General features: G+C 36.7%; 1 protein-coding gene across 10 annotated transcripts in view; it reads right to left on the bottom strand.

The window, feature by feature from the left end:
* ADAMTS6 (ADAM metallopeptidase with thrombospondin type 1 motif 6) overlaps positions 1-15,428 on the bottom strand; it is a 156,709-nt gene that overhangs the window by 70,394 nt on the left and 70,887 nt on the right. For 9 of the 10 annotated variants that reach the window (XM_075739410.1, XM_075739408.1, XM_075739404.1 and 6 more), the window contains 2 exons: positions 10,462-10,608; positions 880-1,021 (listed from right to left, as the gene is read on the bottom strand). In XM_075739410.1, the coding sequence (XP_075595525.1) occupies positions 880-1,021; positions 10,462-10,608 (289 nt within the window). The remainder of the gene's footprint in view (positions 1-879; positions 1,022-10,461; positions 10,609-15,428) is intronic. The other variant, XM_075739405.1, reaches the window with a different exon arrangement.

The following is a 15,428-nucleotide window of genomic DNA, read 5'->3' as shown; positions in this document are numbered from 1 at the left end:
ATTACATTGTTTTATTTGAACAATCTAAAAATCAAAACATTATTAAAACTATTTACTTTTAAACCACTAGATATATTTTCAAGGTTTATTTAATTTAGTCTCGGCTGATTATTTGATGACAAGCATTGCAGAATGCATCCTTTTACTACGTACTTTGGGCTGCAAGATTTTACGTAAGTATTTATAAATCTATTGCCTAATGGCCTAAGTGTGCAAGCTTTTATTTCTACTGTAAATTTATTTACCTTAATTATTGCACACTGGTACATGAAGCCAAAGCTTTGCTAGTACTTAGCTATTCAGTGTTCTATTCAGCTATCTAGCTTCATGCTCCTCTGTTCCCATAACTGTAATTCATGTTTCAAAAAAGAGATCTGAACAATGTCAGAAACAATAAACTCACTGTAAGAAAAAAATAATTTAAAAAACCCAAAAACAAGAGACCTGACAAATCAATACAAGTACAAAAGTAATTTCAAAATGTAGCTTTAAATTGTAAAGTTAAAGCCAACACAACAGATTTCATGTTTCAAGATTAATACAACATGAACCTGATCTCACTGAAATTGGGGAAAATTCTGTAGTACACTTTAGAAGGAGCAGGATCAAGTGTTCTGGGCTCCTTTTTTATCTAAAATTAAAGAATGCTTTCCCCAGCTTATTGTTACCCACACATTTTGGTGTACAGTACAGACAAATGACTCAAGCAAAAGATGCAGCAAAAGGATGAAAATGCACCCTTTGCTTATGTATGATGGCACCATACATGCTATGAGAAATCTGTAACCCACTACTGCATCTAGCTAAAGATTTATATTATAAAGGAATATATACAAATGACTAAGCAGAACACTCAGCATAAGGATTAAGACTTCTTACCCCATATTTACATTGGCGGGATGTTGCTCCATACTGGAAGCGACACTGTTCATCAGCATCATACACCTGACCTGGGGCCACAGCTGGATAAAGAAAGTCACGCTTGGGAGGCTCATTATCAAGGCAAGTACCACGGCCCGAACTGTTCAACATAAAGGACCAAATCAATTAGGAATTCTACTGACTGTAAATCACAGTAATGATATCATGTATCTAGTTCTTACTTTTAACAGCACTGGGTGTGAAACAAATATGATTGCAATAAACAAAACAGTAAGATGGTACACCCATAGTAAAAATAAAAAATAATTAGAGGGAATTAAGAGATTAAAATAATTTTTCATCATTATTATTATTAACAAAAATGCTTATTTTAGATTGTGAAATAGATTTCATATATTATCCTTTTTTAAAGTGTGATAATTTCTGAGCCACACAAGACTGATTTTCATTTTTGTTTTAAGATTCCTATTTGTTTTCACTGAACAATAGCTACATTTGGTAATAGAATGAAAAATAAACAAATTAATCAAATAAATTAAGTTTACAATTCTTAATGACCCTTCTGATCCTTCAAACAGCTAAGTACAATCTTATAGATATGAGCAGCTTAATTGGTTTATATAAAATTAAAACACAGTTAAATTTCAATACAACTAAATGTTTATAGGATTAGGACCTTAACATACATGCTTTTCTCCCATTTGAGTGAATAGTTACAGTGGTAAAAATTCTGCAGGATCTTCAAATTTACCTATACTAGGGTGAGTGAAAAAATTTCTATGGATCCAAGACCTTTTCTATTGTATTTATAATATTTAGTCTTAAACATTCCATGTTAGAACTAAGATCATCATCTTTCAAAACTTTAGTATTTTCTTCTTTTATATTCACTGTTTTGTTTGGTGATTGGTGGGGTTTTTTCCAAAATATGCCCATATTCAACCGCAACATTTTAGCGCAGTGGAATAAATAACAAAGCAAGCCAAATGCAGACAGAGATCTGTTTAGAAAACTTTGTACTTTGCTAAATATAATTATTCAGTTTTATTTAGTCAGTGTGCATAAAAGAGGACAGATGCTTTTTTACTTTCATTTCACATGTGAATAAGTGAGGATTTTTAAAGAATTCTTATGCCAACACTTTAAATTTTTTTCCAACATTCCTACAAATTTTGCCAGCACTTATGTTTTTTTTTCCAAATCTTTTCCATGCACCTTGCCAAAGGAACATAATTTCAGAAGTGAATGTTCTACACTGTTTTTTTGGAGATCTCCAATTTTCTATGCTTTTCATCTGCAGATTAAAAAAAACAATCAAAAAGCCTCCTTTAACTACATATTTTATGCTCTCATTTTAACCCTATTTTAATCAATTCTTTGAAATACTACAATAACCTCTTTGGAAAAACAAAGTAACAAACAACTGCCAACCATTTCAAAAGAAGGCAAATAGCAACTAAATCAATAACCAGGTAAATACAGGGGAAAAAAACCCCAATACAATCCGTTACTAATCCCAGTGATTAGTGCGCGCGCACACACCCCCTCAGCTGAAATCTATCTTTAAAATATCAACTGTGTGGTTATGGTGTAAAAAATAATGTACTTGCCCCTTTATCCCAGTTTTAATTATTGGAAGCATATGTATTTTCTAATAGCAGAAGATAGGAGATTATACTACATTATTCTGAAATATTTCAGTGTTGTATTTTGCGTGTATGAGGAGTACATCTTAATAATTCCAATATGACAATAACTGAAATACAATCTGATTTTTCTGGATTGTCTGGACCAAATTGCAGATAGGAACTTTGCTTAAACAACCATTGGGAAGTTTAGCATTTGACATCAGCTTGAGCTAGTGACACATTTGATGGGAACATTTCCACAGATTCCAATAGTGCAAAGTTTGGTCTGTAAACTGTGACACTGTAAACAGACAGCCAAGGAAACGGCATTACCTTTGGTGACCGTCTCCATAGGCATACGTAACCCTGCACAGAATCAGATCTAAATCTTCATATTCACCTGGCTTGTAAATTCAAGTCTATACCTACTCCACAAGACATACAATTGCAGAAATGTAAGTCAAAATCCTCGTAGTAAATACAAAAATATGGCTTTTCTGCTCTAATGACAGGTTTTTCACCATAATGGATTACTGTTGTGGTAGTAAGAAAAGCAAGAAAATGACTACTAAGCAGTCATTCTCTTACTAGCTACATTACATCACCACCTCTCAGACTATTTCTTTCTTTCCTTCTGCTTCAGTTCTGTTCAATTTAGTAGTTGAACAAAATTGACACATTTTACAAACTTAAGTGTGAGAACCTGATACTGTATTGTGTGAATTGAAGTATTTTGGAAAAGAAATAGCATGTGTCACAAAACACAATAATAAAACCAGGGACTTTCCATTGGTAATGAACGGTCTCACCAAAGCTGTACAAAGGATGAATACAGGCTGAGGACCATACAACCTCTCCAGACAACTTCTCCAGGACTCAGGAATGGCGTAAAACTCTTGAGTCTATGTCTTATTCTCCCTTTCTCTTTGCTCCATCAAAGCAAAACCCAGATACTTGAAGGAAAAAAAATCTGCCAAATCTAGTGCAATGAATCAAAAGCGTGCAAGGAGAATAATGGTACTGGATCAGTTTATAAACAGAGATCTAATAGTTATTACCAACCAGGCCTACAAAAGTAAAAAAAGCCCTCTGTGTAGATGGAAAAAAGATAATAGTAAGGAAAAGAATGCCCAAATACCTTCATCTCTGCAATTTTAGAAAATATCTACTCTCAATCGCATTTGTGCTTTGTGATTTTATCTTATAAAGGAAGCATATACAAAGTCTAAAAACCTACAGGGTAACCCTGCAGAGCATCTACATTTTTGAACAGGGAGTGGGTAGATCTTTAGTGTCTGCAATAGAAATAAGATCATAGAATGGTTTGGGTTGGAAGGGACAGCAAAGATCATCTAGTTCCAACCCCCTGCCATGGGCAGGGACACCCTCCACTAGACCGGGTTGCCCAAAGCCCCATCCAACCTGGCCTTGAACACTTCCAGGGATGGGGCATCCACAACCTCTCTGGGCAACCTGTTCCAGTGCCTCACCACCCTCACAGTAAAGAATTTCTATTTCTATTCTAAATCTACCCTCCTTCATCTTAAGGCCATTACTCCCTGCCCTTGTAAACAGTCCCTCTCCAGCTTTCCTGTAGGCGCCCTCAGGTAGTGGAAGGCTGCAGTGAGGTCTCCCCAGAGCTTTCTCTTCTCCAGGCTGAACAACCCCAACTCTCTCAGCCTGTCTCCACAGGAGAGGTGCTCCAGCTCTCTCATCATCTTTGTGTCCCTCCTCTGGACTCGCTCCAACAGCTCCACAACTGTCTTGTACTGGGGCCCCCAGAGCTGGACACAGTATTCCAGGTGAGGTCTTGCAAGAGCAGAGTAGAGGGGCAGGATCACCTCCCTCGACCTGCTGGTCACACTTCTTTTGATGCAGCCCAGGACATGGTTGGCTCTCTGGGCTGCAAGTGCACACTGCTGGCTCATGTTGAGCTTCTTGACCACCAACACCCCCATGTCCTTCTCAGGGCTGCTCTCAAACCATGATGATCTCAAACTCATCCTTGCATTCTGTTGACTCCACAAGAGTACTCCACTAGTACTACTAGTACTCAAAGCCTCTCTCATTTTCCTAATTTTAGGTTAATTTCATGAGGTTTTATGGCACATAGTGGGACTGGTTTCAATTATAGAATAGCTAAGCTTGATGTCATCTCATCCCAATATTCCAGTGTAGTGTCTCAAGGGATCTTTGTAAAACACTCTACAATATAATTTAAACATTGTTTTGTATTTTAATATCTCAGGAAAACAAATTAATCTTCTGTTTGGAAGGACGTCAAGGATACTACAGCATTCTCTGAAAGCTTAAGATCTCAGACATACTATCATTTCTAACTGCTTGATCAAAATAAGAGCAAGCAGGGATTCAATGTCAGAATCTTCACAGACAGAAAAATGCAAAACTGAGAATCATCACCACTGTACAGACATCACTGTTGTATGCAAGGCAAATAAAGAGAAAAAGCAAAAAACCATGGATGTAGACCTTTCAGGGTTTATGATATTACAGTATCTATTCCCAAATATCTCAGAAACATATACAGTAGAACACAACTCCTTCAATGGTTGAAGAAAATATCCCAGAACACTGGCATTAAAAATATGTTTTCAATGTTACAGAATTGGCTCATTCATAATAATGATGTGGACTATAATGCATGCTATGATTAACAATCATAACTTCAATGTATTATAAATATTTGTAATTATTTGTTATAGCTAAGCTATAGCTATGTATCATATACATAAATACATGAATAGTATACATATTTAATTCTGTTACCAAAATACCCATAAAAATATGGGGGGGGAAAGATTAAAATGTATTAACTATATACACAGTGCATTTTATACATACACATACAAACAAAAACATGATTTACATGTCTATATATAACATTTGGCTCCTAACAGAATCCTTACGTAATATTTATTACATACTTTTCCTGAGTAAAAACTGATTTTTTGAGAGCACCAGGATATACTTCTGTACAGATTACAAAAGCTGCTTAACATGAAATTAATTAATAAACTACAGATTGCTCAATAGTCTACAGATAGTAACATTAATATTTGCAGAATCAGGACATAAGTAACGGAAGTGTGGTTTGGAGTGGTATGTTTAAAATTAAAATGAAACAGGATAGGATTACTAAATGAAAACATTCTTGAATGTTAGGGAAATTCAGATATTGATGTGGATTTGCCACTCACTCTCATGATAAATTCTACTTCTTTCCAATCTTTTAAGCAAGGCTGGCTCTATGTCTTGTTATCTATTTCATAGCAAATACTCTAATTTTGCACAATCTTTTCATAATACTAATTTTTTCTTTTGTTTGCTAGTAGATAATTTGCTATTGCATTACAGTATACTTTCCTCCACAATATAGTCTGTGTTCCAAAGCATTCTTTTATTCATTGAGTAATTATCCAGTAGCTGTATTAGGAAAAATCTATTGGTCCATCAATCAAAATCATCCAGCTACCAAAATCTATTAGTAATTGGCCTTGAGAGTTTGGGAGATACTAAGCTATAAAATATTGGAGCAATTCGTTGTTCCATATTTACTTCATCAAGCATTCTACAAGTAAGTTAATGGGAATCTGCTGCTACTTCTGCCCTTTACAACTTCTTCAAATTTAAACAACCTAAGAGGTAGACAAGGAGTAACACTTAAAAAGTCAACGCTCAAAAACATATCGGCAGCCCAGTTTACAGAAACTGTTGGGTTTTTTAAGTAGGTAGTCTTTTAAGCAAAACATAAGACTTTCAAAGTTTCAGAAATCTACAGTAATTGGGGACACACCCTTTCTACTCAATTATCTGTCAGTTAAAAAAACAATAATCCTAGTAAACTTTAAAGAAAAAAAGAAGTAACTGAATAAAGAATTCCAAGCAGAAAGTATTCTTCTTTATGTCTAGGTGTCTGCATAGCTCTATAGGTACACTGTATAACAATATGCTGGATATAATGAAACATGCACTTATGAACAGTTCAGTTGATAAACTGAATTCAGGCAATCTTTCACTCTAACATAAAGCTTGACAGAAAACAGCTTTTATATGCTAGAAGAAATATTTTCCTCAAGAAAAAGAAGAATTTTCTTTGGCCATGTCACAGCCTGTGCTGGCTGGTCATTCTTCTTGAGAGCTCTGAGAGATGTATTAGCAATATATAGGTGTGCTTTGTCTTATTGTCATCCTTTGAGCCATATTCGTCCTCTATCCAGCCATCCTGAAAAATACATTGCTCTCCCAACTAGTGCCTGACTGAATCAATACCTTCTAAGTGATACTTAATGGCTATTCGTCAGTAGCTTCAGTCTGGAAAATTTGTTTCTGGGTGTAGTTCTAAGAAAGTCTTCAGGAAGAGAAGGATGAAGGTGAGGCTCTACTTTGTCACCAGGATGACTTCTGTTTCAAAATGCTTCTGCCTGATGATAAAGGACAATATGGTATCTGCAGTACAAAATGCCACACAGTGCAAAACTGCTGAGGCAAGTGGTGACCCAAGCTAGTAAACTAGTAAATCCACATTAATCTACCTTATCATATAATATGGTAAACACATACTGAACTTCTAGCAAAATTCATTTCAGCTGCATAATGCTGGTGCCATGACAGCCCTGCCCAAACTTGTATCCAGATCCAACCTGAGAAATCTAAAAGACGTTGTGGTACGTCATACGGACTCACGGCCTCTTGGTTTCTGCTTGGGTATCTGCATTTCATCCCATCATGATCTACCTTTCTTGTTAGACATAAATAAATGAATTCTAAACTAGCCATACTCATTCGGCACAGAAAAAAGACTTGTCTTCCTTGTTTGTAGTCTAGTGGGTCCTGTCTCCCATTCTGGAGGAAAAATGGAAAGAAAAAGGACAGAGTCTACTCTATCTGGAATAAACACCTAGAGACAGAGATGACAATATCTTGAGGCTTTACCTCTAAAGCTCTAAAACAGCATTTTTCTCATCTGTTGCTAAATTATGAAGAAAAAAAAAAGAGTAATTTTTCCTGTCTGGATGCAGACTGTTCTGCTCTTATAGGATCAGTCAGGGAATTGATACCACATGAAACTCACTATTTTTCTTTGCTTCTTGCTCACTGATCATTATCTGCAACAGAAAAGTATCTGCTCTTAAAGCTGTTCTGCCTTAAAGGAAGGTGTGAATGGGTAAAAAGAAGGGTTCTAGGCTTCTAACAGCTGTCCTGCAGGTAGCTGTGTAACTATCTTAACAGTTTCCTGCTGTTATTGAGGAGACGACACAAAAAGCTGGGGAGAAAACTAGAAACGGGAGAAAAAAACTACAGTTTTACAAACTATTCTACTTTATGAAATAATAAAACAACTAGGTTAAGAAAAAAGTATCAATTTATTCTTGGATATTAGAGCCACAAACAGAAAGAAGCATAGATATATAATGAACAGATCGTGTTTGAGAAATCTGACGTTTTAAAAAATAGATTGCAAAATTAGTAGATGAAGGAGAAGTTATCTTTGGCTCTTAGTACGTTATTTAACACAGTAACCTACACAATTGGAAAATCTACTCATAATTGCAATGCATAAAATAATGTTTATCCAAGGTGGCTTTGAAAAAAGTAACATCTACATTCCAGGTTACAAAAATACAGCTAAAATATTATAAAAAGATAATTTATTATTGAAGCTGCTATGTGTAGATCTTTTTTTACTCTAGCTCAAATATCACTTCAGTATCTTCAGTAATGATTTTTTAATGAAATTCACAGATGGTAGTAATTCCAGTAGAGTTGCAAACACTGGCAATGATAGAGAAGTATCTCAAAAAACCTGAAAAGATTAGAACTATGGGAACAGATTCACCAAAGTACTATTCTGGCTTTATGCTAATATAACTACAATTTCACTGGCATTCCACAGACTTAAAAATGAAACTTATCAGTGAATCAAATCTAGGAAATGGAAAAAAAATAGTGGAGTAACAGTAAATAATAACATAAATTTTAAAAAAAATTAAACATGAAGTAGAGAAGGCACACGATAAACATGTTTTTAAGTGGCAGAAAAACCCTTGAAACATCACTGCATACATATCAATTAAAGAAACAAGAAAGTTTGTTCAGGCTGAAATTTAAAACTGTGCAGGAACATTATGAACAAATGTTCAGCTCTATTATATTTGCAGCATAACAAAAGCCACAGACTTTTACCACGTTTCTTTCTCTAAACCCACAAATAAGAAATTACTTGTTAGCTATCTGTTGAATTATGTCTTCATCAATAGAAAACTTATTGCCAGGACGATTATGGGATCGAAATGGAGTTCAGAGAAGAGCAACAAATAGAAGTAAATGAGACAGAGAATAAAGGAACTGTAACAGTAGGAAACAAACCCCCAAATGCTACAAGAAAATACCTGAACTGAAAGATTAATAGTCAGAACTACTAAGCTGTAAAATAATCTCTCAGCAGAGATGTGAAAATCGTATTCTTTGCCACAGTTAAAACTAGGCTGCACGACATTCTAGAAAGACTACTAATGGGAACAGTGTTGAATTAACAGAAATGTTTGGTAATGATAAAACAAAACTATCCTGTATTTTTTTATAGTAGTAGTGTTAAATGAATACATACACATCTCTCCTGAGAAAATCAATTTATATTGTGAGAAACCTGTATCACACATATATGTAAGGATGACTTAGTGTGCTTAGTTCAGACACTCATCTTACATGCTCCAGTACATAAAATTAGGTGGGTGCACAGTTCATTGGGGTGATACAAAATGCCCTAACATGACACAGTAACTGAAGTATTTTTCCTCTGAACAGCATCAACATTAAATGTCTGTCTCTGCCCACTGACTATAGTGAGCTCAAACACCTCTTCAGACCAGTTCAGTGACATTTGAAACTACATCTCAACCAACCTAAAGAAAATTTATCAGCCTGGATGGGTCCCTTCAGGTAAGATTCAGTATACAGCATCTTATTCTGAGGTTAGACCCCTGAAAGAGGAGGAGAAGCTGATTCTGTTCTTAGTAGTCTCATGGCTGGACCACTTGATTGGTTTAAGTCCATCTCGTAAAATACAGCAAGTGTCTCAATTATTGAACAACCTTTACTTCTTAAAGGAATGATTGCACTGATGACAGTGAACCTATCAACCAACTGCCACTTGCTCTCATAAAGCCTGTCTTATGCCATTTAAAAAATCCTGTTATTAATCTGTTCTCAGTGAACTCACAGTTCTGTGTTTGTCTTCCACAATTAAGAACTCATACAAAGGCTTCATTATGCATAATATATGCCAATCTACACACTGACATAAGCGCATTTTTTGAAATAAACATATTTTGACTGTTTAAAATTTTTCATACAGAAGTAAAATTTCAGGTAGCAATCTACTTCTGGATAAAAATCAACACAGAAGTACAGGTTAGCATAATTTTAAGGTATTAATATAAAGATCTATGCCATCCTCTCCTATAATATTTATATTCTCACCAATGATACCACAGAACATTGATAGATAAAAACCCACAAGACTGCATGAAAAAAATCTGGAGAATGAAAGGACTACAACCTTGTTCCCTTCATTAGATTCCCTCACAATATGCATGTATTTTAAAAAAAAATACTTCCCATCATTCATAGACAAATTCCACCCTTCTCTATTTCTCACCCTCAGATTAATGAAGTAATGAGATACGATCAGCACTTCAAAATGTTTTGAATAGATTAAAAATGAGAACTGTAAGGTGGCGAATGAAGCAGAAGAAGCTTTTGCCATTACATAGAAAAAGTGCTCTACAAAATAAAAATCTTAAGTGACTTGCTATATTTCGGCCTATTCTAAAAATGTAAACCATCAGAACATGTCATTGTATCTCTACTATTTATTCTGAAAGGTGTAGATTTTTTGAAAACTCATCACTTTTCTTGAGAGATTACTTACTCTAAAAAACTGGTGATGTAATCCCGACTGCAGGCTGACCAAGAGAAAGGGTTGGTGTTTGCTGTAATATGAGCTGCCATTAGCTTCGCTGCTTCATGACCTTTGGTCCCACAGGAATTTCCAATTCCATCATGATTCATACCAAAACTGCCCAAAAGAGGAGGAGAGAAAAAAGCTCATTACTTTTCTACAGCATCAGACATCTCTTAAAACTTAATGTCACCTTTACAAAAATCATGTTGGACCTTAAAGAACACTTAATACAGGAGGACTCTTAAGTGCAGAATCAGGATCAGTCAAGTCCTGTTTAGCCTATTCAGATCTCAGAATATTGCTCAATTACATAACTTTCTTTTCTGCCACGGACTTTTGAAAGCATTTTACTTATTTTCTAAAGCTTTTAAAGAAAATCTGACTTACAAGATAAATATAGAGCATGGTGCCTGGATAAGGAATATTCATGGTGGCACTGACACGTGGATTAATAAAGAAGGACAGAGAACAGGTGATGTTGCTGTAACAGTAGAGTATAGGCACTCAGCAGCCAATGATAATTCAAGCAGAACATGGGTTTTGCACTTCCCAGGGCCACGGTGTATGCACACCCCCTCTCTGTATCCACTCACAGAGTGACTTGGAGCCTTTTTATTAGAGCTCTGCTTTGTCATGGAACGTCAAAATGAAGACGACTAAAAATCAGCAGAAAATACAGCAAGAAACCTCTGGGTGGCACTTGGCCAACAGATATTTCCAGGTAACAAATTAATTAACTTTCAACAAAGATTATGTGACTCTGGAAAAAGAAACATAGCAAAAGAATCCTTATGTTTTAGAAATCCTGTGCTACTGAAATACGTGCTTGGAACTAGAGATTGTCAACATAACCATCAAATTAAAACTAGAGGTAAATTTACAGAGCATTGATTTGAAAAGACTTTCTGTCCTGGTTCTGGCCAGGACAGAGTTAATTTTCACCAGGAGCCAGGACAGGTGAGCCAAGCTGGTTGGGGGCTATTCCATGCCATGTGACGTCACGCTCGCCATGAAAGGTGCTATTCGGGGAGGGGTGGGTTTGGCACAGCTGTGGGACCAGCTGAGCGTCCAGTCAGTTGGTCAGTTGTCAGATGGGTAAATTGCTTTCTGTTGTCACCCATTGTGAACATTCCGTTACCAGTACTGGTGTTGAGTGTTTCCCTCTCCCTTGCTGTCCCAGTAACCTGTCCCCATCCCAATCCTTGAGGCTTTGCCGTTGTTTTCCCGTTCTCCTCCCCATCCAGCCCCGGGGGGGAGCGGAGAGCGAGCGGCGTGTGGTGCTCAGCTGCCGGCTGCGGCTGAACCACGTCACTTTCATTACAGCCCATCTTTAGTTCAATTATTACTGTTATTCCTAAACAATCAGCAATGTATACCTGACTGGCCTGACATAAATGAAGCACCTGAACTGATTATTTCTTAATCGAATACACTTTTCTAAAACTCCATTTTCTTAGCCTGCCTTTGATTAATTTCCTTTCAATCACTTGGGATGGGGGAACTTAAATATTGCTTTTGGTCAAATTCGTTCCTTTTGCCCGAACAGGGCACAAAGCTTATGAAATCAGAAGGACCCTACAGCAGCCTTCCAGTACCTGAAGGGGCCTACAGGAAAGATGGAGAGGGACTGTTTACAAGGGCAAGTAGTGACAGGACAAGGGGTAACGGGTTTAAGCTGAAGGAGGGTCGATTTAGATGAGATATTAGGCAGAAATTCTTCACTGTGAGGGTGGTGAGGCACTGGAACAGGTTGCCCAGAGAAGCTGTGGATGCCCCCTCCCTGGAAGTGCTCAAGGCCAGGCTGGATGGGGCTTTGGGCAACCTGGTCTAGTGGAGGGTGTCCCTGCCCATGGCAGGGGGTTGGAACTAGATTGTCTTTGAGGTCCTTTCCAAACCAAACTACAAAAAAAAAAAAAATCAGAAGGACAGGCAGTGAGGCACATAGGAGCCTCCCTGGCCATGATACAGAGAAATAGATAAAGAGAATGCCAAAACTAAGCTTCTGCACACCTAGACCTGCAAAACTGTCGCTTCTTGGTGTATCATACAAAGAGGTCAGTCTTTGGAGCCTTCTGTATTAGAAGTGCTAAAAAGACTGATTCTGTGATTTCTTACTGATTATTCAAGAACACAGATGTGTTGAGGCACTCAGTTTTGATTTTCTAGAAACTTTTGGGACTGACTGCCAGAAGATACAAAAGGTGGTAGATTAGAAGCTGGCCACTTATCTATTAACAATATCGCTTCATATCAGTTCACGTCGCTGTCTTTACCGAAAACAATGGCAACGGCATTATATTAATCTGAACACGCTGCTCCAGAATGTGGTATAAAAATAAAAGACCTTCATGTAACTCTGAGCTTCAGTACACTGGGTACTATTTCACCTCTTCAGCTGATAACAACCTACAAGCACAAGGTACAGCTAACCATTCTTCCAACCCCATTAATTGCATGGATATAAGAAAAGGAACATGAGTGAATGATGGATGTTTCCTACAGGCTGGGGAAGGACTTCATCATCAAAAAAGCATCACTTCCTTGCCTGTGGGATGTCTCCCTGCGGAATATCTAGTCTGTAGCAATGCCTGCATGTATCTTTTTCAGTGTATGATATCTCACAAATGCAGAAAGCCATGTCTGACCAACACCTTAGATTATTCTATCATCAAATGAAGAATACCCCTTGCATATACAACATACAGCTTTAAAAAAACCTCTTCTGAGTAATGTATGCACTATAATTTAACTTTCAGATCAGTGTTTATTATTATGATCAATCTTCAATAACAATATATATTTTGGGAGGGAAGAACTTAGATGTCCAATGCAACAAATTGAACCAGAATTTTACAACGAAAACTGTACTTCATTGACCTAGTTTTCAACTGCCATCATTTCCCAGAAGTGGGGGTACTTCAAATAGAAACATTTCCTTTTGAAACGCCTCTGTACAATTTCTTAAAATAGAAAAACTTAGTTTTCAATAATCTTTATGAGTAGCTCCTTTATAGAAATGGGCATTTGGGTACATGGGAAAGAGTTGAATTGGATCATGCTGACTATATCTGATAACCAATTTATCACTAGTTAGTGTATTCTATTTGTCAAAGAAATGACTTCAAATGTCTGCGAAATGAAATTTGTATCCTTTGGGCCTATAAAAAAAAGGAATGAACTTTGTAGTTTAATAGCTATCCTCCTTCTACCAGCTCTCCTTGCAAAAAAGATGTTGTTGCTGATAGTGGCAGTGGTATGCCTGACAAAAATAATCTGTGAATGGAAGCTGTGATTCCTGATGCACACAGGAACTCAATGGCTTTTCATGAGCTGAGGATATTCTCATTTTTTATAAATATTCATTCACCTAAATCATCTATTCCCTCCCAAGAAGGCTCTTCTACTTGCCTCTGCTTCTGAATTTAGGAGGAAACTGATCATTAGGTGCAGGTAATTTTTTCTGATGCTTGGAAAGGGTTTTTGCAATTACTGTCATCTATTTCCAAAGATGGTAGTGGCAGCATGCCATTACAGCCCAGTAATGTGCACTCCTACGGCCAGGATTGCAGATGAAAACACATTTCTGTCCAAAGTACCAGTTTTACTTCCATCAGAATATGTTGCTTATATTTGGCCATCATTACATTAAAGCTACATCTTTTACAAAAGCATGTTTGCAATTAGATTGGGGTGGAAAGGCAGGGAAGGAACATGTAATACTCTTCATGGAGCCACTGTTACAATGTGCTTACCTTTTTCAAACACATTAAACAGATGCAGACTGTTTCTTTCACTGGCTTAAAGAGCCTGTCTAAAACTACCTGTATAATTCTGTCTTTAAAAGAACAACCAGATGAGTAAGGAGAGAGTGAAAAGTCTTCTCAGGTGACACAGGAGTTTTTCTATGAAGCTACCTTTCCACCTACCATCTTAAGGAAAGATGTTTAACCCAGCAGCTCTTTTTTTTTTTTTAAGCATTATGGCTCCTTTTTTCACAAGAGAACACCTACATTACATTTAAGAACTGTGCAAAGCAGCAACACTAAGAACTTAAAAATAATTGAAAATCTCCTGTGATTTCTCTATAGTTTGTATACTTCTTAAAAAATACTAAGAAGGCAGTGCATCTGACTAGTGCTCTGTGCCTGTTTCATTTCCTAACATCTGTAATGGAACAGATTCTTTTTTCAATGTCAATTTGTTTTTCCTTATATCTGAAAAAATTAGCAGAGGGAATTATTTGTAATACACATTCAAATTAAGAACTGACCTCAAAAATCACAGGAGAGGTAACTAGTCTCAGCTGCAGTGAATAAAACAGCAACAGATAACCAGAGACCCTGGAGTATAAGCAGAGGGGAGGATGGGAATGTAAACTTCTCATCTACCCTTCCTTTATCTTGTAAAGGAACAATACTGTAGGTCCCTACAATTTCATTTGTATTTAAGATGAGGTTACTGATGTGTTGGGTGGTTCTAAACTATGATGGTTACGGTTGCCAAAACACTTATTGCTGATGTATCTGAAATGGCAGCAGTTATTTTTGTGAGACAGCCAGGATGCATCCATCCTGATTTATTATCCAAACACTTAAGATTCAGACAAGACAGATCCAAACCAATTTGAATGCACCTCAGTACTGTTCACTGAGGTTTATTTTGTATACCATGTACTTTTACAGCACTGAAGTTATCTGAAATGTGCTACTCAAGTGGACTGCTTTTTCTCACTACCAATCAATCATCTCTGCTTTCCAACTGTAGTACTAGTGATCTGCATATCAAACCATTTCCTAGCTTTCTTAGGGTTTGGAGCATTCAGATCTGCAGAGAATGCTAATGTTTGCTTTCTCTAAATACAACAGGGAATGTTCATTTTTTAGTCACTTACTATTTGTGAGTTACATGAATTTGACCTAATTCTTTTGAAGCAG

The sequence above is a fragment of the Balearica regulorum genome, chromosome Z (assembly GCF_011004875.1).
Source record: "Balearica regulorum gibbericeps isolate bBalReg1 chromosome Z, bBalReg1.pri, whole genome shotgun sequence".
Taxonomy (NCBI): domain Eukaryota; kingdom Metazoa; phylum Chordata; class Aves; order Gruiformes; family Gruidae; genus Balearica; species Balearica regulorum.
This window is presented reverse-complemented; position numbering and strand designations above follow the sequence as displayed.